Source organism: Scyliorhinus canicula, chromosome 17, assembly GCF_902713615.1.
Source record: "Scyliorhinus canicula chromosome 17, sScyCan1.1, whole genome shotgun sequence".
Classification (NCBI taxonomy): Eukaryota; Metazoa; Chordata; class Chondrichthyes; order Carcharhiniformes; family Scyliorhinidae; genus Scyliorhinus; species Scyliorhinus canicula.
The window spans coordinates 922,683-948,409 of record NC_052162.1 but is presented as its reverse complement, the minus strand read 5'-3'; the positions used below and the strand labels follow the sequence as shown (position 1 = coordinate 948,409).

Genomic DNA, 25,727 nt, shown 5'->3' with positions numbered 1-25,727 from the left:
AGCACTCACCACCCACAATACAAAGTATGTTATAGAAAAAGCATTTCATTTTTAAATTTCTCCCGAGTTCAGTACAGTATTCCATTTCTCTGTAGAAGGGCTGGGAAGTCAAAGACTGAGACATCACAAAAACAGGAGAAAAGCAGCTATTGCTGTCAGATGCAAAGTTCGACTTAAATTAAACAACAGATGAGTTTCTGGATGCTTTGAAATGGAAGCAGAGTAAATTAGATACAGAAAGATTGAGAGGAGGTGGATAGAATGGGAGGAAGCTGGTGGAATATAAATACTCAACAGTTGGGTTAAATGTCCTGTTTCAATGCTGAAGTTATATAATTGTGTCATTTTAGCAGATGTATGGGACAGTCATGCAGCTAGTTTTCTATAGTCCCATCAATAAAGCTCCCTGCTCCCCCGCAACGCTGTGCTTTAACAACCCACATTACTGCAATTCAGCCAACAATGTGGGAGCCATCAATATGATAATCAAAGGTGGACAAAACAGTTTGGTTAGAATCTCAACATTTGGCTTGAGAATAAGAAAATGAGGCATTGCTGACTTATATTTCCACAAATAGTGCGCTTAGCCATAGCGGTGACTGCAAATATCATGGTCGAATCAGATTCCTGCAGCGTTATTCACAATCCAAAATAAACAGCACTAAAATCTCCCAAAACAAAAACTACAGCCTGAGCAATGAAGAGATTTGGCGGAATCATTCTGAAAACAAGGAGAATACTGCAGGTTTAAAAGTAATTAGTTCAACTCTAAAATAAGCAAAATACAGAAAACTATTATGCTTTAATGGAGGCAGAGGACATGGCTGAGAGGCTGAATAAATACTTTACACCTGCCTTTACCAAGGAAGATGATGATACTGGAACAGCTAAAAATGGATAAAAGTGCTCCAAGAAAGGTTGGCTGTGAGCCAGCAGGATCAGAGATGAATCCAAGGATAGGGAGGGAAATGAAAATAGGAATTGTAGCGTCACTATATCTTTAGAAATGGGGATGGTGTCAAGATGTTGGAAATATAAATATTACACCATTGTTAAGAAAAGGATTTATAAAAATGTGTCCTTTGACAAGTTGAGGGTGTTGTGGACAAAGCCAGCATTATTGACCATTCCCAATTTCCTTTGAATAAAGTGGTTTGTTAGACCATCAGGATAAGGCCAGCTCCAGGCCAGTCAGTGTAACCTTGCTGGTCGGGAAGGTCTAGAAATAATAATTCCAGATAAAATTAAGTTACTTTGACAAATGTTTAATAATGAGGGAAAGCCAACGGGTGTGGGGTGGATACGTGGGTTTGAGTAGGGTGATCATGGCTCGGTACAACATTGAGGGCCGAAGGGCCTGTTCTGTGCTGTACGGTTCTAAATACTGAAATTCTAAATAGTGAACTGCCTTGGACAAATTACGTTTAACTAACTGGATTGAGTTTTTTAATTAAGTGACAGAGGGTTGATTTTTAAAAAAAGTTACGTTTTCCAATTTTTTTTTAGTGTGGCCAATCCACCTACCCTGCACATCTTTTGGGTTGTGGGGGGTGAAACCCACACAGACACGGGGACAATGTGCAAACTTCAAACGGACAGTGACCCGGGGCCGTGATTGAACCTGGGTCCTCAGCGCCGTGAGGCAGCAGTGCTAACCACTGCGCCACCTGTGACAGAGGGTTAATGAAGGTAATTTCATTCTTTCACAGGACATGGCATTCACTGGCTAGACCAACATTTTTATTGTTCACCTCTAATTACCCTGGAGGTGATGGTGAGCTGCCTTCTTGAAGAACTGCAGTCCCCGTGGTGTAGGTACACCCACAGTGCTGTTAGAGCAGGTGTTCAAGGATTTTGACCCAGCAACAGTGAAGGAACGGTGATATATATCCAAGTCAGGATGATGAGTTACTTGGAGAACTTGCAGCTGCCCGAGTTCCCAAGTGTCTGCTCCCATTGTCCTTTTAGGTAGCGGAGTGGTGATGAGGAGGTACTGTCGACGGAGCCGTGACGAGTTGCTGCAGAGCATCAATTGGTGGAGGGAGTAGACATTGGAGTTGGGAAATGGGGTGGTTCATGGTGGCATAGTGATTATCACGGCTCCCTCACAGCACCAGGGACCAGGCTTGACTCCGACCTTGGGTGACTGTGTGGATTTTGCACATTCTCCCAGTGTGTGCGTGGGTTTCCTCCGGGTGCTCCGGTTTCCTCCCACAGTCCAAAGGTGTGCAGGTTAGGTGGAATGGCCATATTAAATTGCCCCTTAGTTTCCAAAGGTTAGGTGGGGTTATGGGGTTACAGAAATTGAGTGGGCAAATGGGCCTAGGTAGGGTGCTCTTTCAGAGGGTCGGTGCAGACCCGAGAGGCCGAATGGCCTCCTTCTGCACTGTAGGGATTCTATGGATGCCAATCAAGCTTGGTCTTGGATGGTGTTGAGTTTCTTGAGTGTTGTTGGAGCTGAATCATCCAGGCAAGTAGAGAGTATTCCATTGCACTCCTGACTTGTGCCTTGTAGATGGTAGACAGGCTTTGGGGGTCAGGTGAGTTACTCGGCACAGAATTCCCAGCCTCTGATCTGCTCTTGCAGCTATAATATTTATACAGCTGGTCCATGTCATTTCTGGTCAATGGTAACCCCCAGGGTTGAGAATGGGGATTCAGCGATGGTTTTCCCCAGGGTTGAGAATGGGGATTCAGTGATGGTTTTCCCCAGGGTTGAGAATGGGGAATCAGCGATGGTTTTCCCCAGGGTTGAGAATGGGGATTCAGCGATAGTTTTCCCCAGGGTTGATAATGGGGATTCAGTGATGGTAACCCCCAGGGTTGATAATGGGGATTCAGCGATAGTTTTCCCCAGGGTTGATAATGGGGATTCAGTGATGGTTTTCCCCAGGGTTGAGAATGGGGATTCAGCGATAGTTTTCCCCAGGGTTGATAATGGGGATTCAGCGATGGTTTTCCCCAGGGTTGATAATGGGGATTCAGTGATGGTAACCCCCAGGGTTGAGAATGGGGATTCAGCGATGGTTTTCCCCAGGGTTGATAATGGGGATTCAGCGATGGTAACCCCCAGGGTTGAGAATGGGGATTCAGTGATGGTTTTCCCCAGGGTTGATAATGGGGATTCAGCGATGGTTTTCCCCAGGGTTGATAATGGGGATTCAGCGATGGTTTTCCCCAGGGTTGATAATGGGGATTCAGCGATGGTAACCCCCAGGGTTGAGAATGGGGATTCAGTGATGGTTTTCCCCAGGGTTGAGAATGGGGATTCAGTGATGGTTTTCCCCAGGGTTGAGAATGGGGATTCAGCGATGGTTTTCCCCAGGGTTGAGAATGGGGATTCAGCGATGGTTTTCCCCAGGGTTGAGAATGGGGAATCAGCGATGGGAGTGCCATTGAATGTCAAGAGCAGATAAATGGGTTTTTTCTATTTAGAGACGGCGATTGCCGGTCTTCACTGAGGTGGAACCAGCCCCTTAAACCAGACATGGGAGAATGTGCAAACTCCACATAGACAATCACACTTCGGGTTGGATGGTGCAGTCTGGTGTGGCCGGAGTGAGCCATCTCTCGGTGAAGCAGAGCACACAGCAGATCCTCATTTCCCTCTGGGAGGTAAGTCCAGCATTGAGGCCATTCAGCTTGTTCTCAATCACTCACTTGGATGGTCGCCAGGTGTTCACAGATTGCAGAAACTGCAGCTGCTCGCTTTACAGACGGTTGAGGGGAGATTTGAAAGAGAACTGAGCGATCAGGACAGAGTACCGAGGTATCAGCGATCAGGACAGAGTACATAGGGATCAGCGATCAGGACAGAGTACCGAGGTATCAGTGATCAGGACAGAGTACAGAGGTCTGAGGGATCAGGACAGAGTACAGAGGTATCAGGGATCAGGACAGAGTACAGAGGTATCAGGGATCAGGACAGAGTACAGAGGTATCAGTGATCAGGACAGAGTACAGAGTGATCAGGACAGAGTACAGAGGGATCAGGACAGAGTACCGAGGTATCAGCGATCAGGACAGAGTACATAGGGATCAGCGATCAGGACAGAGTACCGAGGTATCAGTGATCAGGACAGAGTACAGAGGTATCAGGGATCAGGACAGAGTACAGAGGTATCAGTGATCAGGACAGAGTACAGAGGGATCAGGACAGAGTACAGAGGTATCAGCGATCAGGACAGAGTACATAGGGATCAGCGATCAGGACAGAGTACCGAGGTATCAGTGATCAGGACAGAGTACCGAGGTCTGAGGGATCAGGACAGAGTACAGAGGTCTGAGGGATCAGGACAGAGTACAGAGGTCTGAGGGATCAGGACAGAGTACAGAGGTCTGAGGGATCAGGACAGAGTACAGAGGTATCAGTGATCAGGACAGAGTACAGAGGGATCAGGACAGAGTACAGAGGTCTGAGGGATCAGGACAGAGTACAGAGGTCTGAGGGATCTAGACAGAGTACAGAGGTATCAGCGATCAGGACAGAGTACAGAGGTCTGAGGGATCAGGACAGAGTACAGAGGTCTGAGGGATCAGGACAGAGTACAGAGGTATCAGCGATCAGAACAGAGTACAGAGGGATCTGGACAGAGTACAGAGGTCTGAGCGATCTGGACAGAGTACAGAGGTATCAGCGATCAGGACAGAGTACAGAGGTCTGAGCGATCAGGACAGAGTACAGAGATCTGAGCGATCTGGACAGAGTACAGAGGTCTGAGCGATCAGGACAGAGTAGAGAGGTCTGAGGGATCTGGACAGAGTACAGAGGGATCAGGACAGAGTACAGAGGTATCAGCGATCAGGACAGAGTACAGAGGGATCAGGACAGAGTACAGAGGGATCAGGACAGAGTACAGAGGGATCAGGACAGAGTACAGAGGGATCAGGACAGAGTACAGAGGGATCAGGACAGAGTACAGAGGGATCAGGACAGAGTACAGAGGGATCAGGACAGAGTACAGAGGTATCAGTGATCAGGACAGAGTACAGAGGGATCAGGACAGAGTACAGAGGTATCAGTGATCAGGACAGAGTACAGAGGGATCAGGACAGAGTACAGAGGGATCAGGACAGAGTACAGAGGGATCAGGACAGAGTACAGAGGTATCAGCGATCAGGACAGAGTACAGAGGTATCAGTGATCAGGACAGAGTACAGAGGTCTGAGGGATCATGACAGAGTACAGAGGTCTGAGGGATCTGGACAGAGTACAGAGGTATCAGCGATCAGGACAGAGTACAGAGGGATCAGGACAGAGTACAGAGAGATCAGGACAGAGTACAGAGGTATCAGTGATCAGGACAGAGTACAGAGGGATCAGGACAGAGTACAGAGGTATCAGTGATCAGGACAGAGTACAGAGGGATCAGGACAGAGTACAGAAGTATCAGTGATCAGGACAGAGTACAGAGGTCTGAGGGATCATGACAGAGTACAGAGGTCTGAGGGATCTGGACAGAGTACAGAGGTCTGAGGGATCTGGACAGAGTACAGAGGTATCAGCGATCAGGACAGAGTACAGAGGGATCAGGACAGAGTACAGAGAGATCAGGACAGAGTACAGAGGTATCAGTGATCAGGACAGAGTACAGAGGGATCAGGACAGAGTACAGAGGTATCAGTGATCAGGACAGAGTACAGAGGTCTGAGGGATCAGGACAGAGTACAGAGGGATCAGGACAGAGTAGAAATGGAGAAACTGTTCCCATAATCGGAAGGACTGAGAATAAGGGAGCAAAGTTTAGGGTGAATGGGAGATGCAGCAACAATGACATGAGGAAAAACCTTTGTACACGGTTAATAGGATTCTCAGGGGGTTCGACAGGGTCGATGCTGAGAGGATGTTTCCTCTTGTGGGAGAGTCTAGGACCAGAGGGCAGAATCTGAGTGAGGGGGTCACACATTTAAGACCGAGATAAGGAGGAATTTCTTCTCTCAAAGAGTAGAGAATCTGTGGAATTCTTTACCGCAGAAGGTTGTAGTGGTCATAAAACATGTTCAAGACTGAGATGGACAGATTGTTAATCAGTAAGGGAATAGAGGGTTATTGACGTAAGGCAGGAAAGTGGAGCTGAGGGTATCAGGTCAGTCATGGCCTTAGTGAATGGTGCAGCTGACTCCAAGATCCGAATGGTCTACTTCTACTCCTATGGATCTGGAATTAACGGCCTCGTGTGTGATGGAGGCAGATTCAAACGTGGCTTTCAAAAAGCAACTGGACAATTACCTAAAGAGAAAAAACATGCAGGGCAATGGGGAGAACACAGAGGGGAGGAGAACTAGTCGAGTTGACCTCATCTCCCGAGGTGCTGTAGCTATTCTATGACACAATCAAATTGGATGAAGTGGAGAGTTTTTGAATCCATCTAGGAAATATTCTCCATTTATTATGTTTTGCAATTCAGAAATGTCTGAGAGAGGGAGAATGCTGCAGGTCAGCAAATAATCAAACACCCCAACCATTTCGCTGAAATTGTCAGAACTGCATTGACCATTCCTGTGCTTTACGATCACACTCAGCACAGTTAGTGGAATTTAAATGAAAGTCAATATGATAAAGGATGGTCTATCATCTTTTCCTGCTTAGACTGAGAGCCAAAATACACCAGTCAATAATCACAGCAGCTGGCAATTTCACCAAATGGTCTGAGAAGATTGGGACTGATTCATACTCTAAGATTAAGGTAATGGACCAATCATTACTGACTTGCACAGTCTGTTGCAGTACTGGCTGGGGAAGGAATGTTTGGAGATTCATGCCCCTCTTAAACATCTGGAAAGCTGATTGTGTTCAGCATCCAACTTTACAAAAGTGAAACAGGTTAATCTGTTTACATTAATCCAATCAGAGGAGACCAGTGTGCAAGTGAGGGATAGCAAAATGCAAGTCCTTAACTGTGGCCCATTCAGCCCAAAAAACCAGATCAATCATTTACAATCAGTTATTCCGATTTAAGTAGACACCCTAGCTTTAAGAGGCGAGTTTACCATCTTTCATCGCTGTAGCTCGGTGTAAAGGCACACACTTGAATTATAAGATGGTCATCTGCTGAAGAGTAACACATTACTTTGAAGTTAAATCTACAACACAACTGGCCAGTCCACCTGTGTGTTATCCAAAAGCAGCCCACTTACTTTTGTCAGGAGAGTTAAAGAGTGCTGTGGAGGATGAAGACAGACGTTTGCTCATCCCTGACTTCATGACGTTGGCAATGGATGGAGAATGCTTGTCTATAGCTGCAGCAAGTAAACAAGATCAGAAATCACTGAGACACAAGTTTATACACAGCACTGGTAACTGCTTAAACACCCATTTTTTACCGCATATTTGAGATATATTTTATCCTGAAAACATAAGTTGGACGAGGAAATTTCCATCGTTTCGCTGAACTGCATTATGAACTGAAAGATGAAGTGGGTCTGGAGTTTGCCCCTTTGAAATTTATCAATAAATGCCAGAAAATAGAAAACAAGATTTTCACCTTAAGTAAAAAAGGTATGGTTACAATTTGTTTACAATGGTGACTGTTAACATTCCCAGTCACGTTCATTTGCCTCAAACCTGTTTCTCGTTTCTCATTTTGCTTATTTTAACAAGTTCCAGGACGCTGTTGAATTTTGTTTCAGTGTAGTGCCCTGCCTCTATAGGGGTAAACACACCCAGCAGGCAGCCCATTCCAGTTCTATAGTGAAGTCCAACCCTACTCCATACAGCCAATTTCCACTGCCCACACCACTTCCAGTGTAAACTGGTTCAAACTGTCTTGCACGTCTCACGCTCCGGATCAAGAATACTCAAAACTCATTTCATGAAGGAGTCTAATGGAGGGGAAACGCTGTATTAAGAGTTTGGCTCAAATTCAAAACGGGCCCCCGAGGTGCAAGTGCCCCAACAAACTAAACTCCTCAATCCATTGTAAACACTATCGATTGCATTTAATTATTTAAAACATCATAACAGGGAATTCAACATATTGATGTCGGGTGACTAGAAGCCCCACAGTTCCAGGTACATCTGTAACAAATGTTTAGTGCAATAAGCATCATAAACCAGAAAACATGACAGTCGCAGAAAGAGAAAGATACAATTCAGGGGTTAAGTTTGATTTCTACATGTTCATTGATGCAGTTTGATCCATAGCTAACTTTAAAAATCTCTAAATCATGTCGCAGCACCTGTCTGAACAATGATATCAGACAGCTGTGAGAATAACTAATGTTTTCAGGATAAAATACCATTTTACAATTCCGGTTAACAAACCAGATGCATGCATCCATTCCCAATATTTGTAGGAAAAAATATTCCATGCTGGTAGTGCCCGAGATTAGTTTCCCTTTTATACCCAGCTTTAAAAAAAAGTTAGTTTGCAACATTAACAAAGAAGATTTAATTTTCAGCAAGCAGGAATCATAGTTCCAAACCAGAACCATCTTCAGTGGAAGCCTGCTGGTCTGAGGGAGGAGGGGGGCAGTCAGACAAATTTAAAGGTGGAGTTAAGGAATGTTCAGGAACACCTAAACAAGAGAGAAATTATAATTTAACAAAATCAAAGCAGGTTAATAGATAAACATCAGTGACAGTAAAAACAAGGTGATTAATATCGGCAGGGGAATAATCCAGGTAATAGGAGAGTCAAAACAAAATGAGATATTGGTCCTGATTGCCTCAAGCTTCATATTCCATCTCCCATTCACACACATCCCCACCATATTCCATCTCCCATTCCCACACATTCCCACCTAATTCCATCTCCCATTCCCACCATATTCCATCTCCCATTCACACACATCCCCACCATATTCCATCTCCCATTCCCACACATTCCCACCTAATTCCATCTCCCATTCCCACCATATTCCATCTCCCATTCACACACATTCCCACCTAATTCCATCTGCCATTCCCACCATATTCCATCTCCCATTCCCACACATTCCCACCATACTCCATCTCCCATTCCCACACATTTCCACCTAATTCCATCTCCCATTCACTCACATTCCCAGCATATTCCATCTCCCATTCCCACCTAATTCCATCTCCCATTGACACACATTCCCACCATATTCCATCTCCCATTCACACACATTGCCACCATATTCCATCTCCCATTCCCACACATTCCCACCATACTCCATCTCCCATTCCCATACATTTCCACCTAATTCCATCTCCCATTCACTCACATTCCCAGCATATTCCATCTCCCATTCCCACCTAATTCCATCTCCCATTGACACACATTCCCACCATATTCCATCTCCCCTTCACACACATTCCCACCATATTCCATCTCCCATTCCCACACATTCCCAGCATATTCCATCTCCCATTCCCACCTAATTCCATCTCCCCTTCACACACATTCCCACCATATTCCATCTCCCATTCACACACATTCCCACCATATTCCATCTCCCATTCACACACATTCCCACCATATTCCATCTCCCATTCACACACATTCCCACCATATTCCATCGCCCATTCCCACACATTCCCACCTAATTCCATCTTCCATTCACACACATTCCCACCATATTCCATCTCCCATTCCCACACATTCCCACCTAATTCCATCTTCCATTCACACACATTCCCACCATATTCCATCTCCCATTCCCACCTAATTCCATCTCCCATTCACACACATTCCCACCTAATTCCATCTCCCATTCCCACACATTCCCACCATATTCCATCTCCCATTCACACACATTCCCACCTAATTCCACTCTGGAACATTCCTTACACCGAACTCTCATCTCCACTGCATCCATATACTCCAAGTCAGCACCTCCCTATCTCAGCCGCACTAATACAAACTCTACAATTCCACTGTATACACGTTAGGAAAGCTACAATTAGTGCGTTGTTCAGTTCTATCTTGTACCGGCAGCTCCATGCCTGCTGACGGAGGTAGCAGTGCAAACATGTGCCAAGCTGCTCAGGTTCCTTTAGAGGCTGCTTCAAGCCGGAGGACAGACAGTTGTTTGTTTCTGTTATAATTAGGAAGTTTATAAGAAGTCATGTTTTACGATTGGGCCTTTAATTTAAGATAAAATGGTAGGGCCATGTGGTCCGTTCTGAAGTTTGTCTGACGCACGGTGGTGCAGTGGTTAGTGCTGCTGCCTCACAGCACTCGGGATCCAGGTTCGATTCCGGCTTTGGCTGAGTGTGTGGAGTTTGCATATTCTCCCAGTGTCTGCATAGGTTTCCTCTGGGTGCTCCGGCTTCCTCCCACAGTCCAAAGATCGGCAGCTTGGGTGGAATTATGGGGTTACAGGGCAGGGGAGTGGGCCTAGGTAGGGTGCTCTTTTGGAGGGTTAGTGCAGATTCAATGGGCCGAATAGCCTCGTTCTGCACTGTAAGGACACTATGGAAATAACAAGCTTGGGTGGTTTCCTGATTAGAGATCAAAGGGAGACTTACGATTGTTTTACTGAGAGGAAGGTACAAGACAATGGTAGCTGCCTCTGCATTAGCATGGTACTGAGGGTCTCCAAAGTCTCAGAAAAGTGTTGAGAATCTTGGGTTGTTAACAGTTTTGTGTTTTAAATAGTCCATTTGCTTCCAAAATGAAAGAGAGGAGGACTCACAAGGATTATTAGCAATTTCCATCTCAATATAAGGCCCATGTGCATCACGTTGTCATGGGGAAGGATGCAGAGAAAGCCATTGTAAAGATTGGGTTACAGACTTCACTATAATATCACTGGCAGTGCTTTTGAGATTGCCTGGATCTCGGGCCAAACAGTTGAAGGTCAAACAAAAGATTCTCTGGTCTGCCGAGTAGGAATGCTGGTGGGAGCTTGCTAGGATTGAACAGGGTTGGAGGAGCCACCTGGCCTAGGCTAGAAGGAGAATCTCTGGGAAAATAAACTTCAGAGTTCTAAGACTGTAGTAAAGAATAGTACACAGGAATGAACCTTCAGGAGCTAAGGGTCACTTTGATTCATTCTTGAAAAATTGAATATCTACGTAAAGGACAGTGCAAAATACAGAGTGTGCTTTATCAGTTAGGCTTACGGGAGATTCCATTCTGTGGTTTAAAGGATAAGCTACCCAGAAAGATAACGTTTAGTTAATAATACCTGTCGTGATTTTAGTCTTTTGTTACAGTTAATATTTAGAATGACGTCTGAAAACATTAAAGCTTGACTTGTTATTCTTTTAGCTGTTTATTGGAAGTTGAATTTCTTTGGGAAAGTTATCGGTGTTACAGGAATCATAACAATTTGTTGTGCAGGTCCTGACCTTCTTATAGATGAATCTCTGTCTTAGTTGTCTTTCTCTTAGATGTAGCTCGGCTGGCTACTGCAAGTCCACGGTGTCTCCAGAATGCTGAGCTTGTGTAAACTATGGGTTGTCTTTGATTCAATGGGCCTTAGGTTGATGGCACAATGGTCGGCATTTGGCAACCTCTAGTTACGTAAGGTTGAAAGTTGGTTATCCTGTTTTTGAACTTATCATTTGTTACACAATATTCTCTGCAGCCGTCTCATTGCACCATGTGCTGTCTTTGAGTACAATTTCCTCTAATAAATCTACAGTGGGCTAAACAGCTGGCTTGTAATACAGAACAAGGCGAGTTCAATTCCCGTACCAGCCTCCCTGAACAGGCGCTGGAATGTGCCAACTAGGGGCTTTTCACAGTAACTTAATTGAAGCCTACTTGTGACAATAAGCGATTATTATTGTTCTCTCATTCCTGGGATAGGGAAGACATTTACAACACTCAGCTCATTCAGCCTGCACACCCGCCCCCACCTCCACCAGGCCCTCTCCGATGCACTGAATTCCAAACAATTGTCCATGGTGACAATTGCCCACAAACACATTCCCCGCACCGTACCACTTCAGCCCCATGCTCCAGCTCATAAACCTCCACTCTTCAAACCGTAGATATATGTGGATACATGAGGTTATCCACTATGGTAGCTATAATAGGAAGGCAGGTTATTATCTGAATGGCTACAGATTGAGAGAGGGGAATGAGCAACCAGCGCCCTGGACCCTGCCAGACGCAACCACCTACCTTCCACAAGGTCAGACTTCTCCCATCAAATCCCAGGACCATCCAGCCGCAGCTTCCGATCAAGGAAGCGAGGGAAACCCGGTGATCTGCAGGTTAGACTGAAGCAACGCGGTTTCAAGACCCCTCTCCCCAGCATACTCCTGGCAAACGTCCAAGCGATTGAAAACAAGCTGGATGAACTTAACGCCAGACTTACCTCTCAGAGGGAAGTAAGAGACTGCTGTGTGCTCTGTTTCACAGAGACATGGCTCACCCCCGCCTCACCGGACTGTGCCATACAACCTGAAGGCTTCTCTATTCACCGGGCGGACCGCACGGCATCTTCAGGCAAAGCGAAGGGTGGAGGGGTTTGCCTCCTCATCAACTCCTCCTGGTGTTTGGATGTGATGACCCTGGCAACCTACTGCTCCCCAGACCTGGAATACTTGACCGTGAAGTGCCACCCATACTATCTTCCACGTGAGTTCACTTCAGCCATTATCACAGCGGTCTACATCCCACCCCAGGCAGAAGTGAGGAAGGTGCTGAACGAACTGTACACAGTTATAAACAACTATGAAACAGAACACCCGGAGGCCTTGTTCATTGTGGCCGGAGACTTCAACAAAGCCAACCTCAAGAGTGTACTGCCAAAATTCCACCAGCACATCTCCTGTCCCACCAAGGGCGACAACACTCTTGACCACTGCTACTCAAAAATCAAGGGCGCCTACCGTTCCATCCCCCGACCGCACTTTGGGAAATCAGACCATAAGACAGTGTTCCTTCTCCCGGCTTACAAGCAGAAACTCAAACAGGAGAATCCAGCTAAGAAGGTTGTGCAGTGCTGGTCCGAGGAGACAGAAGAGCGCTTAAGTGACTGCTTGGAGACAGTGGACTGGTCCATATTTAAGAACTCAGCGACTAACTTAAATGAGTATGTCACCACCGTCACAGACTTCATCAGCAAATGTGTGGACGACTGCGTGCCAAAGAAAGCAGTACGTACGTTCCCCAACCGGAAACCATGGCTCAACCGCGAGATTGACTCCCTACTGAAGGACAGATCTGAGGCATTCAAGTCAGACGACCCTGACCAACACAAGAAATCCAGGTACGACCTCCGCAAAGCCATCCGAGATGCCAAGAGAGAATATCAAACTAAGCTAGAGTCACAGACAGACTCTCGGCGGTTGTGGCAAGGACTAAACAACATAACGGGCTACAAAGCGAAGCCGAGCAGTATCTCTGGCAGCAGCGCACCCCTACCCGATGAACTCAATGCATTCTATGCTCAGTTCGAGCAGGTAAGCAACAATCCGCTGTCGAGTGCCCCAGCAGCCCATAATTCACCCATACCCACCATCACAGCTTCCGAAGTCAGATCGGCCTTCCTGAAAGTGAAACCTCGGAAGGCGACGGGCGCGGACGTGATCCCTGGTCGTGCACTCAAAGCCTGCGCATACCAGCTGGCAGAGGTGTTCGTGAACATCTTTAACCTGTCCCTACTCCACTCCGAGGCCCCCACCTGCTTCAAGAAGATCATCATCATACCGGTGCCAAAGAAGAACCAGGCAACGTGCCTCAATGATTCCCGTCCGGTGGCCTTGACTTCAGTCGTAATGAAGTGCTTCAACAGGTTGATCATGAAGCGCATCACCTCCATACTCCCAGGATCCACTGCAATTCGCATACCGTCGCATCCGGTCCACAGCAGACGCCATTTCCCTAGCCCGACATCTTGAAAACAAGGACTCCTACATCTGACTCATATTTATTGACTACAGCTCCACCTTCAACACCATAATCCCAGCCAAGCTCATATCAAAGCTCCAAAACCTAGGACTTGGCTCTCCACTCTGCAACCGGATCCTCGATTTTCTGACCAACAGACCACAATCAGTAAGAATGAACACCAACACCTCCTCCACAATAGTCCTCAATACCGGGGCCCCGTAAGGCTACACACTTAGCCCCCTACTCTACTCTCTGTACACACACGACTGCGTGGCAAAATTTGGTTCCAACACCAAGTTTGCTGACGGTATGGTCATAGTGGGCCGGATCTCGAATAACGACGAGTCAGAATACAGGAGGGAGATAGAAAACCTAGTGGAGTGGTGCAACGACAACAATCTCTCCCTCAATGCCAGCAAAACTAAAGAGCTGGTCATTGACTTCAGGAAGCATAGTACTGTACACACCCCTGTCAGCATCAACGGGGCTGAGGTGGAGATGGTTAGCAGTTTCAAATTGCTAGGGGTGCACATCACCAAAAATCTGTCCTGGTCCACCCACGTCGACGCTATCACCAAGAAAGCACAACAGCGCCTATACTTCCTCAGGAAACTAAGGAAATTCGGCATGTCCACATTAAACCGTACCAACTTTTACAGATGCACTATAGAAAGCATCCTATCGGGCTGCATCACAGCCTGGTATGGCAACTGCTCGGCCCAGGACCGCAAGAAACTTCAGAGTCGTGAACACCGCCCAGTCCATCACACGAACCTGCCTCCCATCCATTGATTCCATCTACACCTCCCGCTGCCTGGGGAAAGCGGGCAGCGTAATCAAAGACCCCTCCCACCCGGCTTACTCCCTCTTCCAACTTCTTCCATCGGGCAGGAGATACAGAAGTCTGAGAACACGCACCAACAGACTCAAAAACTGCTTCTTACCCGCTGTTACCAGACTCCTAAACGGCCCTCTTATGGACTGACCTCATTAACACTACACCCTGTATGCTTCACCCGATGCCGGTGTTATGTAGTTACATTGTGTACCTTGTGTTGCCCTATTATGTATTTTCTTTTATTCCCTTTTCTTCCCATGTACTTAATGATCTGTTGAGCTGCTTGCAGAAAAATACTTTTCACTGTCCCTCGGTACACCTGACAATAAACAAATCCAATCCAATCCAATCCAACCTGGGTGTCCCCGTACATCAGTCACTGAAGGCAAGCGGCAGGTGCAGCAAGTAGTAAAAATGGGAAATGGTATTTTGACTTTTCATTGTGAGAGGTTTCCAGTACAGGAACAGGGATGTGTTTCTGCATAGAAACAGGGCCACACCTGGAATATTGTGGGCAGTTTTGATCGTCTTATCTGAGGAAGGATGTTCTTGTTATTGAGGGAGTGCAGCTAAGGTTTACCAGGCTGATTCCAGGGATGGTGGGACTGATGTATGAATATGGATTGAATCGGTTCGGATTATATTTGCTGGAGGTCAGAAGAAAGAGGGGGTCTCATAGATATCTATAAAATTCTAACAGGACTGGACAGGGTAAATGCAGGAAGGATGTTCCCGATGGTGGGGGCGTCCAGAACCAGGGGTCACAGTCTGAGGATACTGGGTAGACCGTTTAGGGCAGAGATGAGAAATTTCTTCACCCAGAGACTGGTGAACCTGTGGAATTCGTTACAGCAGGAAGTAGTTGAGACTGAAACTTGGTATGTTTTTAAGGAGTTAGATATAGCTCTTGAACAAAGGGTATAGGGGGGGAAATGGGAACAGGTAATAACATTCTTTGTTAGTGTCACAAGTAGACTTACATTAACACTGCAATTAAGTTACTGTGAAGCAACAGTGCTAACCACTGTGTCACCCATATGGAGTTGGATGATCAGCCATGATGGTGATGAATGGTGGAGCAGTCTCGAAGGGCTGAATGGCCCCCTCCTGCTCCTATTTTCTATGTTTCCATTGATTTGGCACCAGAATTGCACAGGTGCTGTTGAAAAGGGACTAGAATTGACTAGAATGGAGTCCGTTCTGCTGTAGGAAGATAATACTCTGCAGAGCTCATCACACAGGCTGCTGCAATGATGCAACAGCCCAGGCTTCACTGGCAAATGCGTGGGTCCTTTTCCCCTGCCACCATTATTTATCACTGCCAGTCAAGGTTGTTCTTGAAGGGCAGTTTGATAAATAATGGTGGCTGGGGAAAAGGATAGCGTTACAGAGAAGACAACATCGACCTGGAATTATTTGCATCTTCAGTAACTGGTTTGAATGCATTAGAAAATCAGAATTATTTTGTATAACTGGCATCCATTCCGGAAAGAACTGGTGCAATTTTTTTATAAATGGGAGGATAATGCCTCACACCTCTGTCTTCAGAAGGTGACAAAACCTGGGGGGAGAAAGGTTTTCCTGTAACTGATGAGATTGAGGGATGATTCAAGTCGGAGAAACCAGCTTGCAGTTCTTGCCTTCTTGAGATTTATTTAACTGTGGCCTAGAATGGCCAAACTCTGTCCATTAGTGCATAAGTGATAACTACCTGATTCAAATTTTGGATAATCAAATATTCCACTTCTCTCCCAGAACTGTGAGGTTATTGACACAACCCCCAGAGGCAGCAGATTTTCAGGGAGTAAGTGGTGTAAGTGGTACTTACCATTTGAGTTTTCGTTTTCAGTTGCTAAAGCTCCTCCCCAGGACCATCTTTTTTGCCTTTGCTCCAAGCGCTGGCTCCGTTCTAAGGTGCGTCGCATCACAGCTTCATAATGCACCTACCGCAGAGTAACAATATGGAAACAGGATTAAAGATACACTGGCTGACTGAGAAGTTGAAAAACTATTTTTTCTCCCAATTATTTCATTTATTTTGAGAGGAATTAACTGGTATCCGGAATTGCACGGAATCTTAAACTTTCAAACTGAAATCTCCAGGTTGACATGCCCAGGAACACCTTTCTTGGCTTTCCATTATGTTGTTTCTGTTGCTGTATATTATTTTTAAAACTATTTTGATAACATTCGGGTTTCTACCTTTTGTCCTTTATAATAATCTTTAGTGTCACAAGTAGGCTTACATTAACACTGCAATGAAGTTATTGTGAAAATCCCCTAGTCGCCACATTCCGGCGCCTGTTCGGGTACGCAGAGGGAGAATTCAAAATGTCCAATTCACCCAACAGCACGTCTTTTGGGACTTGTGGGAGGAAACCGGAGCACCCGGAGGAAACCCACGCAGACAAGGGGAGAATGTGCAGACTCTGCACAGACAGTGACCCAAGCCAGGAATCAAACCAGAGACACTGCCACTGTGAAGCAACAGTGCTAACCACTGTGCTACCGTGCCGCCTTTAGAAGATAGGGTAGGGTGAGCTCGAGACGGTGTTGCTATTTGTAGGACTCCGCTCCCATCCCACCTTCTACAAAGGTACCTGAAGCCACTGAGGGAATATCGATACACAGAACAAGTCATTAAATGCTAAAAAATCAAGAGAATGGTTAATCTATAATTGAAGCAGAATTGTATTTGGAAAACTGTATATACGGTAATATAGTAAGAAGTCTTACAACACCAGGTTAAAATCCAACAGGTTTGTTTCAAACACTAGCTTTCGGAGCACTGCTCCTTCCTCTGGTGAATGAAGAGGTATGTTCCAGAAACATATATTATATTCTTAGTGTGCTCACCTTAGTCCAACACCGGCATCTCCACATTACAGTGATATATGTCTACTAAATGTCAAGTATAACAATGTGAATATTGTAGCCACCTGGGGTGGCCAAGTCCCGATTCCAAAATGGATGCCCGCTAAGAATACAGGGAAAATTGGCCAGTCACAGGAACAACAAGCAGGTGCAAGGTTTCCTGTGTATTAAGATTTGCAGAACCCAGACAGAACCGAAACCAATAGTCATCTACATACTAATGAGCGGTCCCCAGGAACAATTAGAAACATTGAATCAATCGAGACCAAACCAGACTCCCTGGCGCCAGTGGGAGCCAGGACAAAGACAGGCCTACGGACACATAGGGCCCGCCCAACGATCAGGGAACACCTCCGGTATTGGAGAAATCGATTAGAACGATTGGGACATGGTCCAATTAATTGGGACCAGGTCCGGGGTCCGCCCACAAGGGCGCGAAACCCCTGGGGACTATAAGATAGAGTTCCCAAGTTCAGTTCGCTCTCTTGGCAGCTCTCAAAGAACTCTTGACCATGACTCTCAGCGAGGAGAGACCTGCCTAGCAGCTGCATCAACCAAGTAAGTCTCCAGTCAACGCACGCTATGAGATAGACGCTCCTATCTACTATTCCATACCAGCTTGAAGCCAGCAGATTCAGAACCGGATAAAGGCCATTGTTCCTCTGACCTGGTGGGCCATTCGAAAGCTAAATATAGGCCTTTAGTAGCAGTGATAGTTTAGTAAGTAGAGTTTATGCATGAGTAGTGATTGACTGTGTGTATAATAAATGTGTTTTGATTTGAAACTTACTAACTGGTGTATTGAGTTATTGATCAGCACTTGGCTTTGAACCTCGTGGTGGTATCATAAAGATACCTGGCGACTCTAGAGCAAAGGTTATTAAAACAGAGCAATTAAAGAGAAAGCGTAACGAGCAACATTTATTGGCGACTCAGCCGGGACTCGACTTAGAAGTGGCCCCCCCACTCCGAGAGAACCCAAAATTTGAATTAGAATCCAATTGGGAACAAAAATAACCACAAGTGTTCAAGCAGTTCTGATCAATCCTCCAGAATTCGGAAGTGTGTTAATGCATGCGTACTAACAGGGATATAAGGTAAACCTGATAGATTTTGTTGCAAAAACCGTTGGGAATTTGTATTCCGGAAATTAGCGAAAGCCGTACCCGTGTTTGCAGCACCGCCTTATTACCCCTTGTTCCAAATTTAAAGAGAACTCAGATAGGAAAAATGGCAATGAAGGCCTTATGAACCCGCAGGAATTCATGGTCACAGCGACCAGCAGAGTAGGACAGTGTCCCGTTTGGGAAGATAAGATTAGAAAGTACCTCAAAGGGAAAGGATGGCCCCTTTGGAGCGAATTTTGCACGAATGAAGAAACAGGTCCCGGGAGTATAGGACATACTTGGTGGGAGAACCTGACAGAGATTCACAAGAAGAGCTTGGGAAAAGGTCACAAGCCGATGGCAATCGTGTCCTGTCTGGCACAATTACGAGGCACGGAGGAGGTCGTTAGTACGCTCCGTAAAGAGATAGATGAGAGAGATAGATGAGAGAGATAGGATGAGTAAAGTCGATGTAACCGACATAGAGAAGGAGAATAGAGAGTTAAAAGGGAGGTTGGTAGCAAAAGACAGAGAGGTGGATGATGGCAAGAGGGCACACCAGTCTTGTCTGGTGCACTTAAGCAGCTTCCAAACCCAGTACGACAAGGCCTACCAGGACACACAACATGCAGTCCTGGTACGATAAGAAACGGAATAGCAGGTAGAGGCATTGCAGAAGCAGTACAGCGATTTTAAAGCAGCACTACGAGCACTCCATGCTTCCACAACGGAACGAAGACAGAGCTCGGTAGATCATGCAAAGTGCCGGAAACAGATTGCTGAATTGCAATCCCTGCTTTCAGTCCAGAATGGCTTTCAAAGCACATTTGGATCCCAATTAAATGAGGAAAACGGCCCCGATTGGCAAGAGTTAAATGAGACAGCGCATAGGTATGTACATGGAGCATGTACGCAGGAGAAGCCCCAGAAAAGAAGAGCACCCCAACCCCCCACAGAGCAGATAGATCACACCCCCATGAATCCAGGAAACCACCCACCGCAGAGGACGGAGACGCGGAGTTCCTTTACATGACCCCCTTAACCGTGACCCAATTACGGGACGCGTGCGTGAAAATCACACCGTTCCTCCCACTTCCGACCCCCACCAATTCTTTGCAAAGGTTAAGCAGCAGGCCACCATGTACGGCCTGGACGAGCGAGAGCAAGTGAAGTTTACAGTTTTGAGCCTAGACCCTGCCGTTGTAGCAGCCCTTCCCGACCCACAGAATTTAGGAGGAGGCACCCTAGCAGAGATGCACACAGCGATCCTTGATGCGATCGGCTATAACCGAGGAGACCCGGTAGAAGGCCTGAATAGATGCAGGCAAAAGAAAACAGAGCACCACACAGCGTTTGCTGGACGCTTGTGGATCCATTTTACAGCGGTTTCCGGAGAATTAGCCCGCGCCCATTTGTCCTCAGATAACATGGCAAAATGGACTCGAAGCTTCATCTCCCATGCAACAAGAGGCAGGACAGAGAGCTTGCGCGAATTAAGACCCCTCAGATGAGGCCCACAACGGAAAATGGGTTTTAAAAACATTGTCCCGCGCTTGGGAGCAATCCGTTCAGAATAAAAACGCATTTAGGAAACCCGATGAAGAGCAGGCAGATGCAGATATGCATGCAGTAAAAACGCACCAAAACCCCGCATGTGTAAATGAAGGTAGAAACAGCCCACCCCAGAAATCGCAAGAATGTTACAACTGTGGTCAATTAGGACACTTTGCACGAGAGTGCAACACACCACAGAAAGCACAGAAAGCCCAACTGACAGGCACCCTAAATAGGAATAGGACAAAGCCTATTCACAGTGTAAGCGCCCGTTCAGACCAGGGAGACATGAACGGCACAGACTGATGGTGTTCGGGCTCCCCAACTTGGGTCTGCGACACCCTTTGGGATAGGTCCGGCCGACCGGTCGTTGCAGCAAAAGTACGGGGTCAGCCCGTTGAATTTCATTGGGATACAGGAGGGTCCCACACCACACTTAATTCCTCCACCATGTTTCAGAAAGACACGTGGCCCACTACCGACACCATCACCCTCAGCGGCTTTACAGGCCACTCACAGGGACACATCACAGCCCCTGTCTCCATTCAGATTGGCAATATAACAACCAAGCACCCCATAGTTTTAGTTGATCTACCCCACACAGCAGAACACATTTTGGGAATCGATTTTATGAGCTCCCACAACCTTTCATTCGATCCAGTAAACAAATGTGTCTGGAAAATGGCAAAAACAGCAAGAGCCCCCGCCACGCTCACAGTAGGTGAGTATGCTAATAGGATCAGCGCAGTCGGCGAATACTGGTTTCACCCGAGTACAATTAGCACAGACAAGCAGGTTAGGGCAGTTCTGCAGGAGAACAGAGCAGCATTTGCACATCATAAGCACGACTGTGGCAGGATGGCTGGCTCGGTTCAGATTATAGGACCTGACCCCAGACCCTAGAAGCAGTACGGATTTCCCCAGGAAGCAGAGGGAGAAATCTCAAAGGTTATAGACAGCTTATTAGAACAGGGCGTACTAAGATCAGTAGCCTCTTTATTAATGCCCCGATTTGGCCAGTAAGAAAACCCGACGGATCATGGCGACTGACCATTGATTACCGGGAACTCAACAAAGTCACCCCAGCAGCAGCCCTCACAGTAGCCACAAGTCCCGAAACCATGCTCAAGCAGGGACTCCATTCACAATACTTTACGGTTATGGACGGTTAGTAACGGATTCTGGTCCATTCCATTGGCTAAAGCGTGCAAGTATAAATTTGCGTTCACTTTTAAAGGTCAGCAATACACGTGGACATGCCTTCCACAAGGATTCCACAACACCCCCTCCATTTTCCACAGACAGCTGGCAAATGGATTATCTAAATTTTCCCGCCCCGAATGTCTGGTCTAGAACGTAGACGACCTGTTACTGCAGACAGACACAAAGGCAGAGCACATCTCGCTTCTAGCAGAACTCCTAGTACTCCTGAAAGATATTGGATGTAAGGTCAATCCCAAAAAGACCCAAATTTTGGAAGACAAGGTGATATATTAGGGAACAATTATCACGCATGGTAAACGCGAGATCGAGCATAAAAGGATTGACTCGATTGTCAAATTGCCCCTTTCCCACAATGTCTCAGCCCTCCGGTCATTTCTAGGACTGGTTGGCTACTGCTGAAACCACATCGACGGTTTTGCCACTAAAGCAGCGCCCCTATCCGACCTTCTCAAGAAAAAGGCACCTTGGGAATGGCTTCCGCAGCATACAGATGCCGTGGATGCTTTAAAAAGAGCCCTCAGCACAGCCCCCGCACTACAGGTCCCAGACCCACTTTCCCCCTACGCTATAGAGGTAGCAAGCACCGACCGAACCCTTTCGGCCGTGCTCCTCCAGGAACGGCATGAACAGTTAAGACCCGTGGCATATGCCTCAAGAGTTTTAGATCCTGTAGAACAAGGATTTTCTGCCTGTGAAAGGCACCTCCTCGCAGTTTTTTGGGCAGTTCAGTATTTTTCATACATTACAGGACTCAACCCCATCACAATCCTCACAGAACACACCCCAACACAGCTATTGTTAGACGGCCGACTTAAAGATGGCACAGTCAGCCAAATCCGAGCAGCCCGTTGGACCCTTCTTTTACAGGGAAGGGACATCACTGTTAAAAGGACAAAAACCCACACTTTCCTTGCAGACAACCTACAGTACCCAGGCGCCCCTCATGAATGAGAGATTATCTCAACCCACCACAACACAGGCCCCTTCATCGCAAAAACACCTCCCAAGAAGATAGGTGGTTCACCCCAGCGACCCCAGCCCACGGACACGTGCGCACCCGAGAATATATGTGGATGGCTCTTCCACAGTATTAGATGGAAAACGCATAACAGGATGCGGAATTTATGTAGAGGATGCGCAGGGACGCGCCCTAGAAGAAATCTCTTTAAAGCTACCAGGACACTTAGGCTCGCAGGCAGCAGAACTGGCAGCAATTGCGTACATTGTAGATCACCCCGATTCGTTCCCCAGCCAGCAGACATATACTCAGACAGCCTGTATGTCTGTAACAGCTTGACAGAATTCCTACCCCTGTGGGAAGCAAGAGGATTTGTATCCGCGGACGGTAAACCCCTACCATCTGCCCCATTACTCCGCCATATTTTAAAACAGGCAAAGGACAGGAAGTATGGCATCATAAAAATTCGTAGTCACCACCGTTCTTCCCCACCTGGAAATGTAAAAGCTGACGCACTAGCTAAAGCAGGTTCCAGACATGGTTATTTTTGGAACCCCCCCCCCCGAAAGCGCCCCGGTACACGCAGTGCAGGTCTCACAAACCAACATTCAAGATTTGACGCAGGCCCAGAGACAAGATGAAAAGCTCAGGGACGTTTTAAAGGGAAACTTCCCAGCCCCTTATGACAAATTTAGGAATTCTCTGCCCACACATGACGGTGTGATCCTGAAAGATAGTCTTTATGTGGTTCCTGAGCAGGACAGGAACCAACTCATTTGTTTGTTCCATGACAGTCATGGACACCAGGGAATTGAACCCACTGTAGCCTACCTCAGGCAGCTCTGTTGGTGGCCAAATTTAAAAGCAGACATCACCCACTACATTGAGAATTGCTTGATCTGTGCCCAGAACAATCCGGACAGATATGTAAAGAAGGCTCAACTTAGCTACACCCGCCCCGATAATGGCCCCAGGACTAACTTCCAGATCGACTTTATAGGACCCTTACCCCCTTGCAGAAATGGTTATAAATATGTGTTGGTGGTCATCGACACATTTACAAAATGGGTAGAGGCATTCCCATCAAGGACAAATAAGGCGAAGACCACAGCCAACATTCTGACCCACTACATCTTTACAAGATGGGGACTCCCCCGCAGCATAGAATCCGACCAAGGCTCCCATTTCACAGGACGCGTTATGAAAAACGTCCTGACAATATTTGGCATTACTCAAAAATTTCACATTGCATACCACCCCCAGTCAAGTGGTATTGTTGAGAGGATGAATCGGACACTAAAAGCCACCCTCAGAAAAATGGCCCAACAGAACAATAGCACTTGGGACTCAGTCCTCCCATTTGCGTTGATGTTTTTAAGAAACACGGTTTCCACATCCACAGGATACACCCCCCACACTCTCATGACCAGACGCCCCATGAAAGGCACAGAATATTTATTAGGTTTAGACTTGGCCAGCCCCGAAGTGACAGCCCTCACGCACGAGAACGCTGTGCGACAGCTTGTAGAGAATGTTAAAACGGCTCAGCTAGCAGCCGCAGTAAGATTAGGCACCAGAAAGAAACAGAGTAAGGCTTGTTTGGACAAGACAGTGCATGCGACTGAGTTTGCTGTAGGACAGCAGGTGATGCTATCCCTGTACAACCCCAGCACATTCCTGTCACCCAAGTACTCGGGTCCGTACTCCATTTCGGACAAAGTAAGCCCCTCCGTGTATAAAATAAAGTACCCCAACGGAAAGACTGCGTGGTTTCACATTAACCAGCTCAAGGCTTACGGCTCGCAGTCTAACCATGCCCACCACATCCTGCTCGCCGTAGCAGGCGACCTCGCCCCGCCCACAGGAAACGCATTCCTACCCTCCCCCAGCCAGTCCATCCACGGACTCGACTTCGACTCCGCCCCTCCACGCTCACTGACTTCAGCTACAGCGACAGTGACACTGACGACATCCACAGGACACCATGATACCATCCCCCTGCAACAGGCCCCTCTCCCAGTGACTCTGAACACGATTAGAGAGATCCCTTCCTGATCACATACCTTAAGGCCCCACACCCAGGATCACCGCCCAACGATGACGACCCCGACTCCATTACCTCCGAACTTGACACACGAATATGGTACCGCGACAATTCATTCAGGCTCATCAGGAACGATGAGATGAACCCCAAGTCACACCACGCAGCTTTGGCGAACCTTATCCACACAAGAGTATGGCATCCAGGAGAAGAGGATGACATTGAGTCTGACTCCCAACACGCGAATCCCTTTGCGACCCTGTTCGCGACAGATAACTGAGGTGTCCAGATGATGTTTTAAAAAGGAACCGTGTGAGAGAAACGGTGTCCTTTCTGATGAAACCTGCATGACATTTGTTGCATGTTTGTTTGTTTGTGTTTGTCAAATGTTCTTTGTTTGAATTTAACAGCCTTCCACAGCCCCTCAGCCGAAACCACCGAGAACTTGCCAGAGACCATCTCATAATTGCTCTTCCGATTTGACGGTAGAGGCATTACTGCAACCCCCACGATGATTACATTCTTGCCCGTTCTTGCCGGTTACTCAGGCAGTGGAGAAACGGCACTAACTCCCGCCCTGTCTGAGGACCCCCCCCCTCTGGTCAGCCAAGTTCGGGTAGAGCACAGCCCGCCCTACCCGGGGATTCCATCCAATTCTTACCCGCCGCGGCCCATACGCACCTCATTTTGGCTCTTTTGCTTCGAAAGTTTTGTTTTGTTTTAAGGTAACCCTTCGGTTGCTACCCCTCCTGCTATTTACATCCTCAAACATTGGGATGGTAAATCGCACAGGCTGCGAGACGGCTCGCTCTGTTTCAGTATTTTTAAGTGTGTCTTGTCCAGAAATTCGGTTTAAGAAAAAAAATGAGGGAGTCACAGATGGTGACCAATTATAAAGAGTAATTGGCACTAAAGGTCAGACAGACTAACACACGAGATCTTAAGCAAGATAATAACAGAAATTATGCTTGTATCCACAGAATTCCAGAAGCTCCAGGATAAGAAGAGAAGAGAGAAGATGAGGACGACCTCCATCTTTCTTTTTTGGACATTGTGTACTTGGTTGCGCGCGAACGCGAACACCCTCACCCCCACGCCACAGGCCGTCAATGATTCACTCCCCCATAGCACAGAGCCCAGTAACAACCAACAGCACCCCGACATGATGTGACATGGTATTCCCTTTCGTATGTTGTTGAAGCACTCCTAGCATTGGCAATACTCTGCAGCATCGTGCAGACTATTCGCATGAGGAAATGGTGAAGGAGAGCCCGCCGCTCTCGCACCCCAGTATACAGGATAAGATCCCCTATTTTCGGTTTCCACCAGGCCCCCGAACCCCTTGATATGCAATAAAGAACTTTCGTTTTTGTTT

General features: G+C 46.9%; 1 protein-coding gene across 1 annotated transcript in view; it reads right to left on the bottom strand.

Moving 5' to 3' along the window:
* Window positions 1–25,727, bottom strand: part of map7d3 (MAP7 domain containing 3) — a 125,275-nt gene that overhangs the window by 80,660 nt on the left and 18,888 nt on the right. The window contains exons 3-5 of the mRNA XM_038776080.1: window positions 16,424–16,538; window positions 8,425–8,517; window positions 7,138–7,239 (exon numbers count right to left, since the gene is read on the bottom strand). Coding sequence (XP_038632008.1) covers window positions 7,138–7,239; window positions 8,425–8,517; window positions 16,424–16,538 — 310 coding nt within the window. The remainder of the gene's footprint in view (window positions 1–7,137; window positions 7,240–8,424; window positions 8,518–16,423; window positions 16,539–25,727) is intronic.